Source organism: Pristiophorus japonicus, chromosome 11 (assembly GCF_044704955.1).
Source record: "Pristiophorus japonicus isolate sPriJap1 chromosome 11, sPriJap1.hap1, whole genome shotgun sequence".
NCBI classification, from domain to species: Eukaryota; Metazoa; Chordata; class Chondrichthyes; family Pristiophoridae; genus Pristiophorus; species Pristiophorus japonicus.
The window spans coordinates 144802072-144825459 of record NC_091987.1 but is presented as its reverse complement, the minus strand read 5'-3'; the positions used below and the strand labels follow the sequence as shown (position 1 = coordinate 144825459).

The 23388-nt window shown below is 51.3% G+C and overlaps 1 protein-coding gene across 1 annotated transcript in view; it reads right to left on the bottom strand.

Moving 5' to 3' along the window:
- The window catches only part of mbtps2 (membrane-bound transcription factor peptidase, site 2), a 65206-nt gene that overhangs the window by 32811 nt on the left and 9007 nt on the right, over positions 1-23388 (bottom strand). The window contains exons 2-8 of the mRNA XM_070892775.1: positions 23025-23173; positions 16032-16170; positions 14118-14221; positions 12670-12797; positions 12447-12565; positions 8121-8301; positions 4189-4283 (exon numbers count right to left, since the gene is read on the bottom strand). Coding sequence (XP_070748876.1) covers positions 4189-4283; positions 8121-8301; positions 12447-12565; positions 12670-12797; positions 14118-14221; positions 16032-16170; positions 23025-23173 — 915 coding nt within the window. The remainder of the gene's footprint in view (positions 1-4188; positions 4284-8120; positions 8302-12446; positions 12566-12669; positions 12798-14117; positions 14222-16031; positions 16171-23024; positions 23174-23388) is intronic.

Genomic DNA, 23388 nt, shown 5'->3' with positions numbered 1-23388 from the left:
GGGGGAGAGAGATTGGGGGGGAGAGAGATTGGGGGGGAGAGAGATTGGGGGGGAGAGAGATTGGGGGGGAGAGAGATTGGGGGGGAGAGAGATTGGGGGGGAGAGAGATTGGGGGGGAGAGAGATTGGGGGGGAGAGAGATTGGGGGGGAGAGAGATTGGGGGGGAGAGAGATTGGGGGGGAGAGAGATTGGGGGGGAGAGAGATTGGGGGGGAGAGAGATTGGGGGGGAGAGAGATTGGGGGGGAGAGAGATTGGGGGGGAGAGAGATTGGGGGGGAGAGAGATTGGGGGGGAGAGAGATTGGGGGGGAGAGAGATTGGGGGGGAGAGAGATTGGGGGGGAGAGAGATTGGGGGGGAGAGAGATTGGGGGGGAGAGAGATTGGGGGGGAGAGAGATTGGGGGGGAGAGAGATTGGGGGGGAGAGAGATTGGGGGGGAGAGAGATTGGGGGGAGAGAGATTGGGGGGGAGAGAGATTGGGGGGGAGAGAGATTGGGGGGGAGAGAGATTGGGGGGAGAGAGATTGGGGGGGAGAGAGATTGGGGGGGAGAGAGATTGGGGGGGAGAGAGATTGGGGGGGAGAGAGATTGGGGGGGAGAGAGATTGGGGGGGAGAGAGATTGGGGGGGAGAGAGATTGGGGGGGAGGAGAGATTGGGGGGGAGAGAGATTGGGGGGAGAGAGATTGGGGGGGAGAGAGATTGGGGGGGAGAGAGATTGGGGGGGAGAGAGATTGGGGGGGAGAGAGATTGGGGGGAGAGAGATTGGGGGGGAGAGAGATTGGGGGGGAGAGAGATTGGGGGGGAGAGAGATTGGGGGGGAGAGAGATTGGGGGGGAGAGAGATTGGGGGGGAGAGAGATTGGGGGGGAGAGAGATTGGGGGGGAGAGAGATTGGGGGGGAGAGAGATTGGGGGGGAGAGAGATTGGGGGGGAGAGAGATTGGGGGGGAGAGAGATTGGGGGGGAGAGAGATTGGGGGGGAGAGAGATTGGGGGGGAGAGAGATTGGGGGGGAGAGAGATTGGGGGGGAGAGAGATTGGGGGGGAGAGAGATTGGGGGGGAGGAGAGATTGGGGGGGAGAGAGATTGGGGGGGAGAGAGATTGGGGGGGAGAGAGATTGGGGGGGAGAGAGATTGGGGGGGAGAGAGATTGGGGGGGAGAGAGATTGGGGGGGAGAGAGATTGGGGGGGAGAGAGATTGGGGGGGAGAGAGATTGGGGGGGAGAGAGATTGGGGGGGAGAGAGATTGGGGGGGAGAGAGATTGGGGGGGAGAGAGATTGGGGGGGAGAGAGATTGGGGGGAGAGAGATTGGGGGGGGAGAGAGATTGGGGGGGAGAGAGATTGGGGGGGAGAGAGATTGGGGGGGAGAGAGATTGGGGGGAGAGAGATTGGGGGGGAGAGAGATTGGGGGGGAGAGAGATTGCGGGGGAGAGAGATTGGGGGGGAGAGAGATTGGGGGGGAGAGAGATTGGGGGGGAGAGAGATTGGGGGGGAGAGAGATTGGGGGGGAGAGAGATTGGGGGGGAGAGAGATTGGGGGGGAGAGAGATTGGGGGGGAGAGAGATTGGGGGGGAGAGAGATTGGGGGGGAGAGAGATTGGGGGGAGAGAGATTGGGGGGAGAGAGATTGGGGGGGAGAGAGATTGGGGGGGAGAGAGATTGGGGGGGAGAGAGATTGGGGGGGAGAGAGATTGGGGGGGAGAGAGATTGGGGGGGAGAGAGATTGGGGGGGAGAGAGATTGGGGGGGAGAGAGATTGGGGGGGAGAGAGATTGGGGGGGAGAGAGATTGGGGGGGAGAGAGATTGGGGGGGAGAGAGATTGGGGGGGAGAGAGATTGGGGGGGAGAGAGATTGGGGGGGAGAGAGATTGGGGGGGAGAGAGATTGGGGGGGAGAGAGATTGGGGGGGAGAGAGATTGGGGGGGAGAGAGATTGGGGGGGAGAGAGATTGGGGGGGAGAGAGATTGGGGGGGAGAGAGATTGGGGGGGAGAGAGATTGGGGGGGAGAGAGATTGGGGGGAGAGAGATTGGGGGGGAGAGAGATTGGGGGGAGAGAGATTGGGGGGGAGAGAGATTGGGGGGGAGAGAGATTGGGGGGGAGAGAGATTGGGGGGAGAGAGATTGGGGGGGAGAGAGATTGGGGGGGAGAGAGATTGGGGGGAGAGAGATTGGGGGGGAGAGAGATTGGGGGGGAGAGAGATTGGGGGGAGAGAGAGAGGGGGGGAGAGAGAGAGGGGGGAGGAGAGAGGGGGGGAAGGAGAGAGGGGGGGAAGGAGAGAGGGGGGGAGAGAGAGAGGGGGGGGAAGGAGAGGGGGGAAGGAGAGGGGGGGAAGGTGAGGGGGGGAAGGAGAGGGGGGGAAGGAGAGGGGGGGAAGGAGAGGGGGGGAAGGAGAGGGGGGGGAAGGAGAGGGGGGCGAAGGAGAGGGTGGGGAAGGAGAGGATGGGGAAGGAGAGGATGGGGAAGGAGAGGATGGGGAAGGAGAGGGTGGGGAAGGAGAGGGTGGGGAAGGAGAGGGTGGGGAGAGGGTGGGGGAAGAAAGGTGGGGGGAAGAAAGGTGGGGGGAAGAGAGGGGGGGGGAAAGAGAGGGGGGGGGGGAAAGAGAGGGGGGGGGAAGAGAGGGGGGGGGGAAGAGAGGGGGGGGGGAAGAGAGGGGGGGGGAAAGAGAGGGGGGGGGGGAAGAGAGGGGGGGGGAAAGAGAGGGGGGGGGAAAGAGAGGGGGGGGAAAGAGAGGGGGGGGGAAAGAGAGGGGGGGGGAAAGAGAGGGGGGGGAAAGAGAGGGGGGGGAAAGAGAGGGGGGGGAAAGAGAGGGGGGGGAAAGAGAGGGGGGGGGAAAGAGAGGGGGGGGGAAAGAGAGGGGGGGGAAAGAGAGGGGGGGGGAAAGAGAGGGGGGGGGAAAGAGAGGGGGGGGGAAAGAGAGGGGGGGGGAAAGAGAGGGGGGGGGAAAGAGAGGGGGGGGGAAAGAGAGGGGGGGGAAAGAGAGGGGGGGGGAAAGAGAGGGGGGGGGAAAGAGAGGGGGGGGGAAAGAGAGGGGGGGGGAAAGAGAGGGGGGGGGAAAGAGAGGGGGGGGGGAAAGAGAGGGGGGGGAAAGAGAGGGGGGGGAAGAGAGGGGGGGGGAAAGAGAGGGGGGGGGAAAGAGAGGGGGGGGGGAAAGAGAGGGGGGGGGAGAAAGAGAGGGGGGGGGAAAGAGAGGGGGGGGAAAGAGAGGGGGGGGGAAAGAGAGGGGGGGGGAAAGAGAGGGGGGGGGAAAGAGAGGGGGGGGGAAAGAGAGGGGGGGGGAAAGAGAGGGGGGGGGAAAGAGAGGGGGGGGAAAGAGAGGGGGGAAAGAGAGGGGGGGAAAGAGAGGGGGGGGAAAGAGAGGGGGGGAAAGAGAGGGGGGGGGAAGAGAGGGGGGGGGGAAGAGAGGGGGGGGGAAGAGAGGGGGGGGGAAGAGAGGGGGGGGGAAGAGAGGGGGGGGGAAGAGAGGGGGGGGGGAAGAGAGGGGGGGAAGAGAGGGGGGGGAAGAGAGGGGGGGGGAAGAGAGGGGGGGGGGAAGAGAGGGGGGGGGAAGAGAGGGGGGGGGGAAGAGAGGGGGGGGGAAGAGAGGGGGGGGGGAAGAGAGGGGGGGGAAGAGAGGGGGGGGAAGAGAGGGGGGGAAGAGAGGGGGGGGGGGGAAGAGAGGGGGGGGGGAAGAGAGGGGGTGGGAAGAGAGGGGGGGGGAAGAGAGGGGGGGGGAAGAGAGGGGGGGGGAAGAGAGGGGGGGGGGAAGAGAGGGGGGGGGAAGAGAGGGGGGGGGGAAGAGAGGGGGGGGGAAGGAGAGAGAAAAGAGGGGGTATTATACCCACTGTATAAACTGCACCCAACACTGTACTGTACCCATTGTATCGCTCACTAGATATTGTAAAGTTAAAAGCCCAAGTGTTGCATTGTGTCAATTAATGCCAGGACTGACCCATTCACTTTCAATGTGCTACTGCTGGGTTTATAATCTCACCGGAAAGGCTGGGGCCAGATCTCGATAGTGGTCATCACCAAACCAGCATTTTCCACTTATTCAAATCTTTTCCATTTAAATTTTTTCCTTGCAATCGAGCCACAATATTGCCCGTGGAAACACTGACTTTTTGTATAAAGATAGCAGGATGTGGATTTCTGTGGCAATCAAAACACAGTGTGTTTGTTAAACAACTGCTTAGTGCAGTCTGAAGTGCCTCACCTGGGGGATTTGCAAGTTGCCACGGTAAGAGAAGCAAATATCCACAAGGCTGTTGTTGCTACAACACTCGGTAGTTCCGTCGAGCCTCCTGTATGCTGCAGAGAAGATAAAGTCATTTTACTGCATCACATCAGCTCTCGGCACTGCACTGGTTTCTGAAATACTTGGAGATTGTCATTAAAAATAAAATCCAGCTGGCGTGAGGTCAGTTTTAAAAGAGATTCCAAGGTGAAATATGAGAACAGCACTGTACCTGGTCAGGTACGAGTGTGGTCAACACACTGCTCAGACCACGGACACAGGCATGTGAGGGCGAGGAGGGGGATCACGTGTTCTAGGCTGGAGAGTTTGAAGAGATAAGATCCCGAAAACTTCTTGTCACTATGCGTCAAGACCTTAGCACAAGCGTGTGTAAACAGGGTGGGGAGGGAGAGGATGACAATGCAGCCGGCATATTCCCGCTTCACCTTCTCAAACTGGATATCAGCCAAGTCCAAAGCAAAATGCTGGGGCTCCGGGAAAAGAAACAAAAGCGGAAAATGCCGGGAACACTCGGGTAGGTCAGTGCACATCTGCGGAGAGGCGGAACAGGCCCGAGGGATAACAACACCAACTTGTATTTATATAGCGCCTTTAACATAGTAAAATGTACTTAGGCACTTCACAGCAGTGTTAATGAACAAAATCAAATAAATTTGACACCAACCCACACAAGAAGTAGTTACGGCAGATGAGAAAGGTTTTAAGGAGCATCTTAAAGGAGGTAGAGAGGTGGGGAGGTTTAGGGAGGGAGTTCCAGAGCTTGGGGCCCAGGCAGCTGAAGGCACGGCCACCGATGGTTGAGCGATTCTAATCAGGGACGCTCAGAAGGACCGAATTAGAGGAGCGTAGACACCTTGGGGGGTTGTGGGGCTGGAGGAGATAGGGAGGGACAAGGTCATGGAGGGATTTGTAAGCAAGGATGAGAATTTTGAAATCGAGGCGTTGCTTAACTGGGAGCCAATGTAGGTCAGCGAGCACAGGGGTGATGGGTGAGCGGGACTTGGTGCGAGTTAGGACACAGGCTGCCGCGTTTTGGATCACCTCTCGTTTACGTAGGGTAGAATGTGGGAGGCCAGCCAGGAGTGCGTTGGAGTAGTCAAGTCTAGAGGTAACAGAGGCATGGATGAGGGCTTCAGCAGCAGATGAGCTGAGGCAGGGGCGGAGGCAGGCAATGTTATGGAGGTGGAAATAGGTGGTTTTAGTTATAGTTATAGTAGGATGGGCCTACTCCTGTTCATATGGCAGAAGACAGGCTAATGATCTGAGTGCAGACCGATAACAACTTAAAAGTAACAGACTGACATGAACATTAATATATCCAGAAAAAAACAGGAGGGGGAATATATATATATATATATATAAAACCACACACAAGCATATGTGGAACGATGCAACAGACCATCAAGTGAAGTAATAGGCAGAAGCATTGAAGTAAAAGAGGTGAATCGCAAATAATGGGAGGCCTGGGGAAATGGGGGCCAGCTGTGAACGGCTTTTACAGAGAGGGGGTAGCATATGTTGGAAGTTACTTCAGTCCATGTTCAGGCCGGAGGAGAATGTTCCTGAAGCTTGCGCTGAGCTTTGTTGGAAGAGAGTACGAGGCCAGGGTCACAGGGGTCACAGTGGGAATGGGAGGAAGGCGGGGGTAACATGGAGATCCACAGGATCACAAATACTGTCAGAACAGAGGTGGTGAGCTAACCACTGAGCTCCAGTGTACAGACTGCAGCGAAGAGGGACGTCATCAAGGTCCAGGTCGGTGATTGCAGCGAGGGCAGATATAGCAAGAGCGGCGAGGTCGGGGCGAAGGAGCGGCGAGAGACTCTAGAGTGACGTGACCGGGGCCCAGGGGAGGCTCAGGTTCGGGGCCCAGAAGAGGCGAGGGCCCAGGGGCAGCACGGGCCAGCCCACACTGCGCTGTGTGCGCGCACTAGGTCCGTGCAGCAGAGCAGATCTCCAGTCGTCCTGGGTAATCCTTGCCACTGGACCAAGACCTAGCTCTGTCAAGCCCGTGTGGTGGCTGGTGTGCAACGGCCACCACACGTTAAAAAAATCCACGCACAGGCATCTTTCCATCCTTCAATATGTAGTTAAGGACCTTGAATATTAGGTCCTTCATTGAAACACCGGTGAACTCATCCCTTTTTTGGCGTGGATGCAAGTCACCCTCGTTTCGAGGAACTGCCTATGATGATGATGATGATGATGATGACAGACTGTGGCATGAGCAGCAAATGCAGTGCAGTAGAGGGCGCCCTCCATTGGTAAGAGGGTGCAATTACAGCCTTGCAAATCGATACAGGCATTACCCACTGCGGATGCAGACATGGAAATGAATTTATTACATAGAATCTATAGTACAGAATGAGGCCATTCGGCACAACTACCCAGTGCTTATACTCCACGCGAGCCTCCACCCAACCCTTCGATCGTATCCTTCTATTCCCTTCTCCCTCGTGCCTGAATCAAGCCTCTGCTTAAATGTTATATAGCACCATTCACGGCCCTGGAATGTCTCAAAGCGCGTCACAGCCAATTTATTACTTTTGAATTTAGTCACCGTTGTAACGTAGGCAAATGCAGCAGCCAATCTGTAAACAGCAAGAGCCCACTAATGGCAATATGACACAAATGACCAGATGATCTGATTAAGTGATGTTGACTGAGGGATAAATATTGGCCCCAGGACACCAGGGGATAACTCCCCTGCTTTTCTTCGAATAATGCCATGGGATCTTTTACGTGGGGAAGGAAGCATGGCCAACCTAACAAAGCAGAGAGGGTTGCCGTGGCCCAGAAGTGTGGTTACAGCAAGGCAGGTGGGACCCAGGGATGAGGATCAGTTCGGCGGCTGTGTACCAATGAAGGCTCTCCACCCCAGCACCAACCCACACCTCTCCCAGGGGCTCTAGAACAGCCACCCCTACCCCCACCCCTTACAAGCAACTGCTGTCAGAGAGAGAACGGAGGCTGTGGCTTCAGATCTCAAGTTATTGAACTCACTGCTCATGTCCACACCCCAGGGGGCTACCCTCCTTTCTTCTGCCACATTCCCAGGCCACAGGAGCCTTCTCTTTGCCAGATTTTTCATGCTTACCTCCTCTGGACCCACCTTTTCTTTCTTCACTCGTCTTCATTACAGTGCCAGCTGTGGCTCAGTGGGTCGACCCTCACCCCTGAGCCAGAAGGTTGTGGGTTCAAATCCCACTCCAGGGACTTGAACACCAAATCTAGGCTGACACTCCAGGGCAATGCTGAGGGAGCGCTGCACTGTTGGAGGTGCGTTTTTTGGATGAGACGTTAAACCGAGGCCCCGTCTTCCCTCCCGGGTGGACGTAAAAGATCCCGTGGCACTATTTCAAAGAAGAGCAGGGGAGTAATCCCTGGTGTCCTGGCCAATATTTATCCCTCAATCAACATAATAAAAACAGATTATCTAGTCATTATCACATTGCTGTTTGTGGGAGCTTGCTGTGCGCATTTTGGCTGCCACGTTTCCCACATTACAACAGTGACTACACTTCAAAAATACTCCATTGGCTGTAAAGTGCTTTGCGACGTCCGGTGGTCATGAAAGGCGCGATATAAATCCAAGTCTTTCTTTCTTTCATTTTGTCTCGCACTATCGTCCTTTTGTCATTTAATCGCCCTTGACTTCCACCCTATCACAAATCTTCCCTTTTGTTCTTTCACTGCTGTGCTTTCCCCAGGCTCTACACTTGCTTAAAAGTTGCTGATTTCTAACATCTTCCAGTTCTGTTGAAAGGGCATCAACTTCAAACATTAACTTTCTTCCTCTCTCCACAGATGCTGCCTGGCCTGCTGAGGGTTTGCAGCATTTTCTGTTTTTATCTCTAGTCTACACCCAACAAAGGACTGCAGATCCGTACCTCGACCGACAGAGCTCAGGTGCTGCAGGGTTGCCTCATTAATACAGTACCCAGTCTGAGGTTTCACAGAGATCTCTTCAACGCACTTGTGCCAATCTTCCACACTGTAAACAGAACAGTTTTCCACATATTTAACGAGATCGCCCGCAAACAGCCCTCTGGGTCCACTGGCAGGGGAGTTCTGGGAAACAGAAGGTAAATGTGATTGAACATATCGACAGTCTGTCTTGCCTGTGCCACACCACGCATCTGCTAAATGTCAGGTTTGCGGACAAGTCAAAAGGAGCGGAAGTTATGTTACAGTTGTATAAAGCTCTGAACAGACCCCCATCTGCATTCAGTTCAGGGCACTGCACTCAGGAAAGCTTGCATAGACTAGGCTTATATTCCCTTGTGTATAGAAGGTTAAGGGGAGATCTCATTGAGGTGTTTCAGATGATTAGAGGAGTTGATAGGGTAGATAGAAATAAACTACTTCATCTGGTGGGGGAAGGCCAGAACAAGGGGCACAACTTTAAAATTAGAACTAGGCTGTTGGGAGGAAAGCACTTCTTCACACAAAGGGTAGTGGAAATCTGGAACTGTCCCCTCTCTTACCCACCCCACCCCCCAAAAAAGCTGTTGAGGCTGGGAGGGGAGGGGGATCAATTGAAAATGGCAAAACTGAGATTGACAGATTTTTGTTAGGGCGGGTATTAAGGGTTATGGAACCAAGGCAGGTAGATGGAGTGAAGATACAGCCATGATCTAACCAAATGGCAGAACAAGCTCGAGGAGCTAAATGGCCTGCTCCTATGTAAGTCTTGAAGTCAATGGCACCAAAGAGTAGCAACTTATTCATATGAATGAAGGTGGGAATAAGAAAGTGAGGATCTCTGTCAAAGATGTTCTCCTGCAGCTGGGTTTGTGACATTTTGAAAGGCCACGTACCCAAGGAGACGAGTTGCTCACCTGGTTCATCCACTTCAACCGTCAAAGTCAGTGAATGCTAGGCACAGGAAAGCATTACATTTGGTTGGACAGCCAACTAGGGGTAGCTATTTAATTATCGCAGAAGTGTTTTATTTCCTAATCAATCTTAGTAGTAGCGACTGAAGTCGCTGATCAAATTCGAGATGCCTGCAATTTTGATGCAGAAATTCACCCTGCGGTGGAGTTACGCAGATGGTGAGATATGAACGGGCTTGATTATTAGTCAAGAACAAACTTGCATTTATATAGCACCTCCTCAGCGCATCCCAAAGCGCGTTACTTTTGAAGCGTAGTCACTGGTGTTGCGTCGGGAAGAGGAGCAGCAGCAGCAATCGGCACAGTCGAGGTTCAACAAACAGCAATGAGATAAGTGGCCAGTGGGGAGAACATAGAGTTCTGTAAGGATACGTACAGATGGACAATTTATGCCTCGTAAATTGGTGGGTCTCTGCAAGCTTCAGGCCAAGGGATTTTGCATCGAAAATGCAGAAGGCAAGGACAGATGAAATATTCTGCATCTTTGCTGAACTTACTTTTGTAGATTGGGGAGCAGCGTGCCCGATCTCTTTACGAAGAGTTTATGGTCAGTGCATTAATTCTGCTCAATAATGTCCAAACCATTTTCTCGCTCCGTTGCTTTCTAATTGACATCCATTTGATTCAGGGACAGCAATATGAAAATGGGGCGAGTATTTAAACTGGTTGAGTAAGTATAGAAACAAAAAACACTTGAGTTTTCACAACAAGGCAATAAAAACCCTGTTGCTGATAAACAGAACTAAGGATGGTCTGTGGTGTTGGTAGTAGGGAAAGATTTGGGAAGCTGGCATTAGCAAATCCTTAAAGGTGGCACTGCCCTGTGATATTCCACTACCTTCGCACTCTTGCCTCTGAACAAGAAGGTTGTGGGTTCGAGCCCGGTTCCACAAGCTTGAGCACATAATCTAGGCTGACACTCCAATGCAGTACAGGTTGAGCGTCCAAAATCCGGAGTTCCGAAAAACGGAATGTTTCGAAATCCGGACTGATTGGCGGCAGGGTCGTCTGGAATCTGTAAAATGTTCCGGAATCTGGTCCTGCCGACCCTACCGACCTCGGGCCTCACTGTCCCTTGCCACGCCGCTGCCCGGCCTCAGGCCTCGCCTCACTGCCCCTCGCTGCTGCCCGACCTCGGGCCTTGCCTCACCGCCCGACGCTGCTGCCCGACCTTGGGCCTTGCCTCACCGCCCCACGCTGCTGCCCGACCTCGGGCCTTGCCTCACCGCCCCACGCTGCTGCCCGACCTCGGGCCTTGCCTCACTGCCGCCCGACCTCGGGCCTTGCCTCACCGCCCCTCGCTGCTGCCCGACCTCGGGCTTTGCCTCGCTGCTGCCCGACCTCGGGCCTTGCCTCACTGCTGCCCGACCTCGGGCCTTGCCTCACTGCTGCCCGACCTCGGGCCTTGCCTCGCTGCTGCCCGACTTCGGGCCTTGCCTCACCGCCCCTCGCTGCTGCCCGACCTCGGGCCTTGCCTCGCTGCTGCCCGACTTCGGGCCTTGCCTCACCGCCCCTCACTGCTGCCCGACTTCGAGCCTTGCCTCACCGCCCCTCGCTGCTGCCCGACCTCAGGCCTCGCCTCACCGCCCCTCGCTGCTGCCCGACCTCGGGCCTTGCCTCACCGCCCCTCGCTGCTGCCCGACCTCGGGCCTTGCCTCACCGCCCCTCGCTGCTGCCCGACCTCGGGCCTTGCCTCACCGCCCCTCGCTGCTGCCCGACCTCGGGCCTTGCCTCACCGCCCCACGCTGCTGCCCGACCTCGGGCCTTGCCTCACTGCTGCCCGACTTCGGGCCTTGCCTCACCGCCCCTCGCTGCTGCCCGACCTCGGGCCTTGCCTCACTGCTGCCCGACTTCGGGCCTTGCCTCACCGCCCCTCGCTGCTGCCCGACCTCGGGCCTTGCCTCACCGCCCCTCGCTGCTGCCCGACCTCGGGCCTTGCCTCACAGCCCCTCGCTGCTGCCCGACCTCGGGCCTTGCCTCGCTGCTGCCCGACTTCTGGCCTTGCCTCACCGCCCCTCGCTGCTGCCCGACTTCGGGCCTTGCCTCACCGCCCCTCGCTGCTGCCCGACCTCGGGCCTTGCCTCACCGCCCCTCGCTGCTGCCCGACCTCGGGCCTTGCCTCACCGCCCCTCGCTGCTGCACGACTTCGGGCCTTGCCTCACCGCCCCTCGCTGCTGCCCGACCTCGGGCCTTGCCTCACCGCCCCTCGCTGCTGCACGACTTCGGGCCTTGCCTCACCGCCCCTCGCTGCTGCCCGACCTCGGGCCTTGCCTCACCGTCCCTCGCTGCTGCCCGACCTCGGGCCTTGCCTCACCGCCCCTCGCTGCTGCCCGACCTCGGGCCTTGCCTCACTGCTGCCCGACCTCGGGCCTTGCCTCACCGCCCCTCACTGCTGCCCGACCTCGGGGCCTCGCTTCACCGCTACTGCCCTTACCTTGAGGCCTCCTTGCTGCCTCACCGGGCACCTCCTCGGCAGCGGGGCCCCGGCCGACGACGTCATCGCCCGGCGAACACCACCCCCGACGACCTCGTCCCCGCCGCCCACCCCCCACCCCCCCACTTTGACGTTCCGAAATCCAGAAATACCCGAATCTGGACTCGGGTGTTTCCGGATTTGTGACATCAGAAAGACGTTCCAAAATCTGGCAAAACACAAAATCTGGAACAGCCTCGATCCCGAGGGTTCTGGATTCGGGGCGCTGCATCTGTACTGAGGAAGTGCTGCACCGTCGGAGCTCCCATCTTTTGGATGAGACTTTAAACCGAGGCCTCTCAGGTTAGAAAACAATCACAGGGCACTATTTCAAAGAAGAGCAGGGGAGTTCTCCCCAGTGACCTGGCCAAGTCATCCCCTCAACCAAAATCACTAAAACTGGTTATCTGGTCACTACCACATTGCTAATTGTGGGAGCTTGCTGTGCGCAAATTGGCTGCCGCAAATTGTTCCTGCAACAGTGACTACATTTTAAAAGTACTTTATTGATTGTAAAGTGCTTTGGATGTCCTGGAAGGCACTCTATAAATGCAAGTTCTTTGTTTTTACCTCAAATATGGACTGACCTGGAGGCTCATGAACAAAAGGGAATAAAGTGGGAAAACCAATGCTGGGTCTAAATATCTTGCGCAGACTGTATCATTGTAGTTCTTGTCCAATCATTCTCAAGTCTGTTCACCATCCCTCGCCTGAGGCGATGTAACATAAAATAGCTTTCTCCAAGTGATATCGGACAATACTGTAAGTGCAGTAGTGATCAGCCTATGCTGGATACCCAGACGTGACTGCAACACCCTGCCAGGTTGGATCAGATGGTAAATTACCTCTGTGACCTCAGTGACCAGTGCTCCGATTCCTGTATAGTAGAGGGGAAGGAGGAAGAGTGGCAACGCGTACAGGACGAGCAAAGCCATCAGTGCCAGGATGAAGTTGTGCCACACACCTATCAAAGGAGAAAGGAAAAATAATCCTGTTTAAATTTCAAGTCAAGGAAAATGAAGCCAGCTTTCAACATAACTTAACTCTTCCCAGAGAGGGAAAACTTACCTGCACAGAATACTCGGAGCTGTTGGATCGGGGATATCAACTGCAAATGATTTGTGTAGAGGTCAACAAAGGCCCCGGGGTAGACTATGAAAATAAATACTCCAAAGCCATTAAATCTCACTTGTTCCCTGCACAGTGGGGGAAAAAGCCGCCGTTAAAATTCAACATCACAACGATTCTCTCATTACAAACGACGTGCTCAACTTTAAACAAAATGTTCAGTACGAAGAACGGCTGAGTTACCGAGATATACGAAAACGTAAAAAAAAAAAGTCAAGGATGAGGAAAGGCCATCCCTTCAGTATTTCAAACCCAACATCTAACTCCAGGTTGAACTTCCCCCCCAATACCTCTGGTTTAATGGCTTTAGGGTTTTCCAAAAGTTTTGTACTGTCTGAGTGTAATGTGTGCACCTGTGAGGATGCTCAAAAGGCTATAGAGCTGTTGAGTGGGAGTGGCTTAGCCAGTCATGTGATGTTCACAAGACTCAATAAAACCCCAGCCAGTTGGGTTCGGGGAATCCTCGATGAGGCAAGTGGTTGTGAGCCTGGTAGATGAACTGGTAATGTGTCGTGTGATTGTTAAACCTTTTGTTAATAAACCAACTAGTTCTTAATAGCAATGTGTTGCTATGAATTCTTAAGCAAAGAACCCATGAAGCAAATACATTACATTGAGTAAAGGAAGTATTCCCAAGAATGATTTTAAATGTATTTTTCACCACTTTAAACTCAAGTCCTCTTGTCCTACTGGTCTGACTAACCTTACAAGTTTGAGGTTGAACCTTATTGGCATTTAATATTTTACTGAGGCTGCCTTTAATCACCTTATCTCTTCTCGCTTCTCTCAGAGCTCATCCCTTTACTGTTGGGATCCTTTCTGTTGCACTTCCCTGCAGCCTCTCCAACCTGTGCACTTCTCCCTTTGACCAGCAACAAGCAAAACTGCACGCAGTGCTCTGAGAGTTCTGCCCAGTGCTTCTCCCTGTCGACACGCAACAACTTGGGATCCCAACATTCCATCTTGTTTGTTGGTAGTTGCATTTCCACGTTGCCCAGACATTGAGTGTGACTCACCTACAATCACATCAGGGCCTTTTCAGTTGCTCTCTCCAATACTGTCCCCTTCATTGGATAGAAATGAAACCCATTCTTTCCTCCAATGTGCAACACTCTGCATTTACTTTCAATTTCATTTCCTTGTCCATCTCAAAACAGATTGCACTAATTCCCCCTATTGGCTGGGATAAAGATGGTAACGGCCATAGACAGAGTGTTCATGTCCCAGCCTGTTGACCAGCCTGTGAATCCTTCCACTACTTCGCACTGTTCTCCACGGGGAAGAGATCAAATACTCAAGAACAATGGAACGTTCCACCCAATTCAATTCTTTATAATCCCAATTTTAACAGAAGCAATGGGCATGAACAGAATGAATACTGACTGTACCTGACAGCAGCCACCCCATGGCCTATTTCATGTATGATGCCACTGATCAGAATTGCAGTGAAAAAATATATCATCTGGCTGATAGGTAGGTTAACACCAGGCACCTGTTGATGTAGTAAACAGTTATTGCCAGAATTAATATCAAGTTCCATATTCATATGCTCTGTAAAGAATTATCTACACGCTGGTTCAGATTCACGCGTTCCTTTCACTGATCTAGGACAAAGGCACTTGGAATTGTCCTTAACTTAACGAGACTGGATACTGAAAGTAATTAGTGACTTCATATGTAGTTAGCCTACAGAATCAACTGCTTGCTGAAGCCCTCAAAAACACTAAAGAGCAGATTACTCTAGATGGTATTGAGGCAAAGGAAGATGAAAATGTTCAAGCAGATAATTGGTTGTGAAGCACTTTGGGACGTCCTAAGGATGTACAAGGCACTATATTAAAAGAGGTCGCTGTGTAGATAGAACAACTCTCCCTCTGAGCGCTTCCCCACATACATGGGGATTCACCAATAATACTCCAAAGCCGTTACATCTCACTTGTTCCCTGCACAGCGGGGAATTCGCCAAGGAAAACGTGCCAGGGGGATAAGTATTGGATTGATACAAGGCTATGGGGAGAGAGCTGGGCAGTGGGAACAGTATTGGATTGATACAGGGCTATGGGTAGAGAAGGGGGCAGTGGGAGTAGTGGTGGATTGATACAGGGCTATAGACTGCTCCAGTAAAGAACTGCCACGGAAAGGATGGGCCGAATGGCCTCCTTCTGTGTTGCAAACTTCTATCATGATATGGGGAGAGCGTGAACAGATTGGATTTCTGGAGGATAGATCCGGCACAGACAATGGCCTCTCTCTCTGTGTTATCGTCCATGGTCCGACAGAAGTACGCCAAACATTACATGCTCTGCTGCACCAAGGTCATTTCTTTGGACAACTTTAGAACTTGAAAATACAGAAGGACCATAATAATTCTCACACTCTGTGGTAATCCACATAGTAGCAGAATGATAAGGTTGTACCATGTCATAAGAACATAAATAGGAGGAGTAGGCCATGTGGCCCCTCGAGCCTGCTCTGCCATTCAGTAAGATGATGGCTGATCTGATCTTGGCCTCAACTCCACTTCCCTACACACTCCTCATAACCCTCGACTCCCTTATCGTTCAAAAATCTGTCTATCTCCACCTTCAATATATTCAAAGACCCAGCCTCCACAGCTCTCTGGGGTAGAGAATTCCAAAGATTTATGATTCTCAGAGAAGAAATTCCTCCTCATCTCCGTTTTAAATGGGCAACCCCTTATTCTGAAACTATGTCCCGAGTTCTAGATTCCCGAGGGGAAACATCCTCTCTGCATCTACCCTGTTAATCCCCCTCACAATTTTGTACGTTTCAACAAGATCACCTCTTATTCTTCTAAACTGATTATAGGTCCAACCTTCTCAACCTTTCTTCATAAGACAACCTCTTTATCTCAGGAATCAACCTAGTGAACCTTCTCTAGCCTCCAATGCAAGTATATCCCTCCTTAAATAAGGAGACCAAAACTGTACGCAGTACTCCAGTTGTGGTCGCACCAATGCCCTATACAGTTGTAGCATGACGTCCCTATTTTTATACTCCATCCCCTTTGCATTAAAGGCCAAATTCAGATGCAATGTATTATTCTGCTGCTGAGGTAGAGTTCTATATCTTTAATGCCACAAAACCTGTTGAGTAAACAACCTTTTCTTTCTAACCGTCCCATCTCATTACCCTCTCGCCGACCAGTGGAAACAATCAGTCACTATTGGCCCTATCACAACACCTTCACAGCCTTCAGGCTGCCCCTTAAATCTTCTCAACTCCCAACAGGGAAAAAAAGCCCCAACGTCTCTCTTCACCTTTGGACAAAGGCCACTTACCACCACTTGTAGAATGCGTTCGTTCTCAGCTGAAGGGCTCTCTGCTGTCATCAGTGCCAATGTCTGGGAGAGAGTTTTTGCCAGAAGCATCATCGAGACAAACATGGAGACCACGCCAAAGACCATTCCCAGACTGAACCTGGAAGATCAAAAAACACTTAATCATCCAGCACGTGTGCCAATTATTTACTGGAGATAATTAAAGTGACACCACAACAAATGCTTCAGTCAGCTTGAACTGTATCAAACACTAGTTAGGCCACAGCTAGAGTAAGGCGTGCAGTTCTGGTCACCACATAACAGGAAAGATGTTATTGCACGAGAGAGGGTAGAGGAGATTTCCGAGGATGTTGCCTGGATGGAGAATTTTAGCTTTGAGGACAGATTAAATAGACTGGGGTTTGTTTTCTTTGGAACAGAGGAGGCTGAGGGGAGCCTTATTGAGGCGTATAAAATTATGAGGGGCCTGGATAGAGTGGATAGGATGGACCTATTTCCCTTGGAGAGTTCAACAACCAGGGGGCATAGATTTAAAGTAAGGTTTTAAGAAGGTTTAGAGGGGATTTGGGGGAAATTTCCTCACCCAGAAGCTGGAACTCACTGCCTGAAAGGGTGGTAGAGGCAGAAACCCTCACTACATTTAAAAAGTACTTGGATGTGCACTCGAAGTGCGGTAACCTACAGGACTACGGACCGAGAGCTGGAAAGTAGGATTAGGCTGGATAGCTCTTTGTTGGCCGGCTTGGACATGATGGGCCAAAATGGCCTCCTTCCGTGCTATAAATTTTGATGATCCTATGAACATACTGATGTCTGTGAGGGCTGCTGGGGTAACAGGAACATCACTGGGTAAAGAAAGGACTTGCATTTCTATAGTGCCTTTCACCACCTCAGGACATCCCAAAGCACTTCACAGTAAATGAAGCACTTTTGACGTGCAATCATTGTTGTAATATAGGAAACGCAGCAACCAATTTGGGCACAGCAAGGTCCCACAAACCAGATCATCTTTTTTTTAAATATAAAGTGATGTTGATTGAAGGATAAATATTGGCCAGGACCCCCAGGGATAACTTCCCTGCTCTTCTTTGAAAAAGTGCCATGGGATCTTTTACATCCATCTGAGCAGACAGGGCTTCAGTTTAATGTCTCATCTGAACGATGACACCCCCGACAGTGCAGCACTCCGAGCACCGCACTGGAATGTCGGCCTAGATTATGTGGCATGTCTCTGGAGTGGGAAATGAACCTACGACCTTCTGACTTAGAGGCCTGGGTGCTACCCACTGAACCAACACTTTGTCCTTAGAAGGTGCTGGCAGGCTTTCTTCTTGAACTGAACCGAGATTTCAACCACATATCCGCAGCATAACTAAGACCGATTATTTGCACCTTCATAACATCGCCCGTCTCCGCCCTTGCCTCTCAGCTCATCCTCTGCTGAAGCCCTCAACCATGCTTTTGTTACCTCTAGACTCGACGACGCCAACGCACTCCTGGCTGGCCTTCCACATTCTACCCTTCTTAAACTATAGGTGATCCAAAACTCGGCTGCCCGTGTCCTAACTCGCACCAAATCCCGCCCACCCATCACCCCTGTGCTCGCTGACCTACATTGGCTCACGGTTAAGCAACGTCTTGATTTCAAAATTCTCACCCTTATTATCAAATCCCTCTATGGCCTCACCCCACCTTATCTCTGTAATCTCCTCCAGCTCCACAACCCCTCGAGATGTCTGCGCTCCTCTAATTCTGCTCTCCTTAGCATCCCTGATTATAATCGCTCAACCATCGGTGGCCATGCCTTCTGTTGTCTAGGCCCCAAGCTCTGGAACTCTTAGCCTAAACCTCTCCGCCTCTCTTTTCTCCTTCAAGACGCTCCTTAAAACATACCGCTTTTGGTCACGAGTTAATTTCTACTTATGCAGCTCAGGTGTCAAATTTTTATCACATAATACTCCTGTGAATCGCCTTGGGACATTTCACTAAGTTAAAGGTGCTATATAAATACATGTTGTTGTTGTTTGTAGTTGCCCGATACAACTGAGTGGTTTACGAGGCTACAATGGTGTGGGACTGGAGTCACATGTAGGTCAGACCAGGTAAGGATGGTAATTTTCCTTCTTTAAAGATACAGGTAACAGCTTTTTATCTGTTGCTATATTGAAAGACAGTGAACAAATATCAATACAGGTCCAATGACTCCCCTATTGCTCAGCTTCCAGCGCTGAAACTCGGTATAGGAGCAGGCCATTCAGCCCATCGTGTCGGTGCAGGCTCTCTTTAACAGCTCTGCAATTAGTCCCACTCCCCTCCAGACCCTCTACATTTAAAAAAATATTTATCTACTTCCCTTTTAAAAGCAGTGATGGATTCTGCTTCCCCCAATGTTCCTGGCTGGGCATCCCATGTTCTAACAGCCAACTTTGGAGGACAAGCAATCTGGCAACACAGTGGTCATAGCTAGATCGAGAGAGTTGGTACAGTAGTCTTCTTTCATATGGTAAATGAAGGATTTCTATAGTGCCTTTCACAACCACCGGACTTCTCAAAACACTTTACAGCCAATTAAGTACTTTTGGAGCGTAGTCACTGTTGTAACGTAGGAAACGCGGCAGCCAATTTGCACACAGCAAACTCCCACAAACAGCAATGTGATAATGACCAGATAATCAAGCTTTTTTGTTATATGGATTGAGGGATAAATATTGGCCCCAGGTGATAACTTCCCTGCTCTTCTTCGAAATAGTGCAATGGGATCTTTTACATCCACCCGAGAGAGCAGACAGGGCCTCGGCTTAACGTCTCATCTGAAAGACAGCACCTCCGACAGTGCAGCACTCCCTTAGCACTGCACTGGAGTGTCAGCCTAGATTTATGTGCTCAAGTCCTTGGAGTGGGACTTGAACCCACAATCTTCTGACTCAGAGGCGAGTGTACTACCCACTGAGCCACAGCTGACATCGGTAGTAGCAAAGCAAATGAAATGTCGATATCTAAGTCAGATATCCAGGCCAAAGCTTCTGGTGTAACAGCATGGATATCTTATAGGCTGTCTGCAAATTTCCTGTGAGGGCAGTGCTCAATGATGTGCTCCAGGGTCTGATTCGGAGCTCCAGTCACATGATGGGGGGTGCTCTAATCTTCCAACTATGGAGAAGGTGGCAGCATCGACCATAACCAGTTCTGAGGTGGTTGATGGTTGGCCACTGTTTGCGAGGAAGGTTTCATCCTTCAGATTGTACTGTTGGGTCCTCTATAAGGAATCCATTCCGTATGTCGCAGTTCTTCCAAACATTGACATCGGTCATCAAGGCTGAGGGGAGATCGCTGAAGGGCTTCGTCGACGATCCAAAATGGCCGTCTATATTCGAGATGGGTTGGTGGTAGGTTGTTCAAGTCAGCCTGGATCGGCATGTCTTTGCTGGTACAGTAGTAGAGCTGGGTGTCAGCCGTGTAGCTGTGGAAGCTGACCCCATGTCTGCAGATGTTGTAATAGATTTAAAAAATTCAAAACCTTCATCCTTTTGATGACTGTCACTCCTTCTGAAAGTGCCAACGGTCACATGGATGAGGAAGGCCATTCGGCCCATCTTAGTTCAACCATCCAGAAAGATTCCACACTCCTGGCATTGTGGCATTTAATTGGTTCATGGATTTCTTCATCACCGAGAGAGACACAACTTGTTTGGCCACATTCACTCTTTGCCCCTCTTCTTGCTTACAAAGGCACACGTCCTACCTACCCCTGTCTTAGCTCTGTATCCCTGTCTCTCTCTAGTTTCAACTCAAGGACCTTTCCAAGCTTATCTCATCTTGAGCCCCACCTCCTGTTCTCTTGACCTCTTTATCACTAAACTCCTAATCACTTAAACTTCCTTCCTGGCCCCCGTGCTAGATGATATTCTAAAAGAAAAAGACTTGCATTTCTATAGTGCCTTTCACAACCACCGGACGCCTCAAAAGCGTTTACAGCCAACTTGTGCACAGCAAGCTCCCACAAACAGCAATGTGATAATGACCAGATAATCTGTTTTTTTGTTATGCAAGTTGAGGGATAAATATTAGCCAGGACACCGGGAATAACTCCCCTGCTTTTCTTCAAAATACTGCGATGGGATCTTTCACGTCCACCCGAGAGAACAGACGGGGCCTTGGTTTAACGTCTCATCCGAAAGACGACATCTCCAACAGTGCAGCACTCCCTCAGTACTGCACTGGGGTGTCAACCTAGATTTTTGTGCTCAAATCCCTGGAGTGGGACTTGAACCCACAACCTTCTGATTCAGAGACGAGTGTATTCCCCACTGAGCCACAGCTGACTGCTCAATTTTAAGTGGTTTCCTCTCCTCAGGTTTGTTGCCGCCCCTTTAAAAAACACTATCCTCACCTGTTGCTCAAAATAACCCCACCTCTTGTCCTAGATAACTACCTCCCCACCTTCAACCTCCCTTTCCTCTCCATGGGTCTTGAACATGGTGTTACCGCTCAGAGCTGTGCCCAACTCTCCGGAAACTTCCTGTCTGAATCTCTCCAGTTCCCACATCACCAACACGGCCTGAACCAGAGTCACAAGCAACATTACCTGCGGTGCAGTATTTACCCTCGACCCCTCTGCATCCTTTGTCACAGTCGATCAGGCCATCGTCCCCCAACACCTCTCCTCCAATGTCCAGCTCAGCAGACTGCCCTCACTCAGTCACCTATCTGATTGTAGCCAGAACTTCTCTACCCAACCCCACACCTCGGGAGTCCCACAACGATCCATCTTTGACCCCTCCTCTTCCTCATCTACATGTTGCCCCTTGCAGACATGGGATCAGCTTCCACAGGTACACCGATGACACCCAACTTCTATACCAACTCTCCTGATCCATCCGCTGCCTCTATGTTGTCAGGTTGCTTTTCTTGCAACCAGTCCTGAATGGTCCAAATTTTCTCCAGTGAAACACTGACCCAATGTCTTCAGCCTCCTGCACAAACTGCGTTCACTCACTACCGATTCCATCCACCTCTCTGGCTACCGCCTCTGGTTGAACCAGACTGTTCACAACCTCGGTACCACCATTTGGCCACAAGCTGAGCTTCTGACACCATAGTCTCTTCATCACAAAGATCGCTAACTTCCACTTACACAGGATTACACAGAACGTACAGCACAGAAACAGGCCATTCGGCCAACTGATCTATGCCAGATTTACGCTCCACACGGGCCTCCTCCCACCCTATTTCATCTCATCCTATCTGCATAACCGATTCCTTTCTCCCTCATGTGCTAATCCAGCTTTCCCTTAAATGCATCTATGTTAGTCGCCTCAACCCTCCCTGTGGCAGCGAGTTCCACATTCTCACCACTCTCTGGGTAAAGAAGCTATATCTATATGAAACCCTTTCATAATCTTAAATACCCCTATTTGGTCACACTTTAAGCTTTCTCTTATCTAGAGAAAAGAGTCCCAGCCTGTTCAAACTTTTCTGATAGATATAACCTCTCACTTCTGGCTTCATCCTTGTAAATCTTTTTTGTACCCTCTCCAGTACCTCTATATTCTTTTTATAAAATGGAGACCAGAACTGTTCACAGCACTTCAAGTGTGATCTAGCCAAGGCTTTATTCAAGTTTAACATTACTGCTCTGCTTTTCAATTCTATCCCTCTAGAAATGAACCCCAGTGCTTTGTTTGTACTTTTTATGGCATTGTTAACCTGCGTTGCTACTTTTAATGATTTGTGACTCTGTACCCCTAGATCCATCCCTCTGCTCCTCTACCCCATTTAGACTCTTGGGTTCCAAGGAGAATGTGGTCTCCTTATTCCGATCAAAATACACCACTTTTGTAACATTGCTCGCCTCAGTGCATCTGCTGCTGAATCCCTCATCCATGCCTTTGTCACCTCCAGACTCAACTATCCAATGCTCTCCTGGCTGGCCTCCCACCTTCCACTAACTTCAGCTCACGTAAAATTTCTGCCCGTATCCTATCTCGCACTAACTCGCAACAGTTAGAGTAGATTCAGGCTGACAACAGTTACACATTTACATAACGCCGGGCCCTGGAACATGGCAGGCGGCGAATGAGGGTACGGAGCCCAGAAGAGCCGAGGACCCAGGGACAGCACAGGCCAGCCCACACTGCGATATGTGTGCGCACTAGGTCCGTGCAGCAGAACAGGACTCCAGTCGTCCTGGTTAACCATTGCCACTGGATAAAGGCCGAGCTCTATCAAGCCAGTGTGGTGGCTGATGTGCAACGGTCACCACACATTAAAAAAATCCACGCACAGGCATCTTCCACCCCATCAATTGGAGTTCGGGACTGGAACATCGGGTCCTTCACTGAAACATTTGTGAACTCTTGTGGAAGCAAGTCATCCTCGTTCGAGGGACCGCCTATGATATGATGATTTACATAACATTTTAGGGAACCGTAGCATAGTGGTTATGTTACTGGACTAGTAATCCAGAGCCCTGGACTAATGATCCAGAGATCGAGTTCAAATCCCATTATGGCAGCCGGGAATTTAAATTCAGTTAATTAAATACATCTGGAATAAAAAACTAGTATCAGTAATGGTGACCATCAAACTACCTGATTGTCATAAAAACCCATCTGGTTCACTCATGCCCTTTAGGGAAGGAAATCTGCTGTCATTACCCAGTCTGGCCTATATGTGACTCCAGCCACACATCAATGTGCTTGACTCTTAACTGCCCTAAGGTGATTAGGGATGGGCAGTAAATGTTAGCCTTGCCAGCGACACTTACATTTTGCCTATCTTCTCAACCAACTGCTCAGACACTTTTGATTGTTGCACTAAACTGAGACGCATTTACAAAGAAGCTGACAAGTTACAAAGAAGTTTGAACATGCAATGAACAATTTTTAAAAAAAACATGGAACGTTACTAAGTGGTAACTTTACTGATGAGCTGATTGAGATGCAATCTGGGCAGGACTGTTAATTGCAAGAGCTACATTTAAAGTGAACTTACCAGAAGTACAGGAACTGAGGCTTCCAGCGTCCCAGCTTCAGGAAGAGTCGATTGAAGAGGGCAGTCTGCCACCGTATGTGGAAGGGAGCAATGCTGATCCCATGATTTGCCAGCCATTCCTCGTACCAAGTCTTGAGACTAGGAGATGACTGTACAATCAGAGGAAACTAGGATCAGTGTCGCTACCAACAAACCCACCCAATAATCTTAAAATATCAACATTTATAGGTCAGTTTGTTAAAAAGCTAACATTGTCAAAACTAGGTCCGTCAAATTGTCAAATTGCATGCGACAGAGAATGAGACAGACAGGGTTCTGAGATAGGGGAATGGGTATGGGAAGGGGGCCGAGAGAGTGAGGGGGA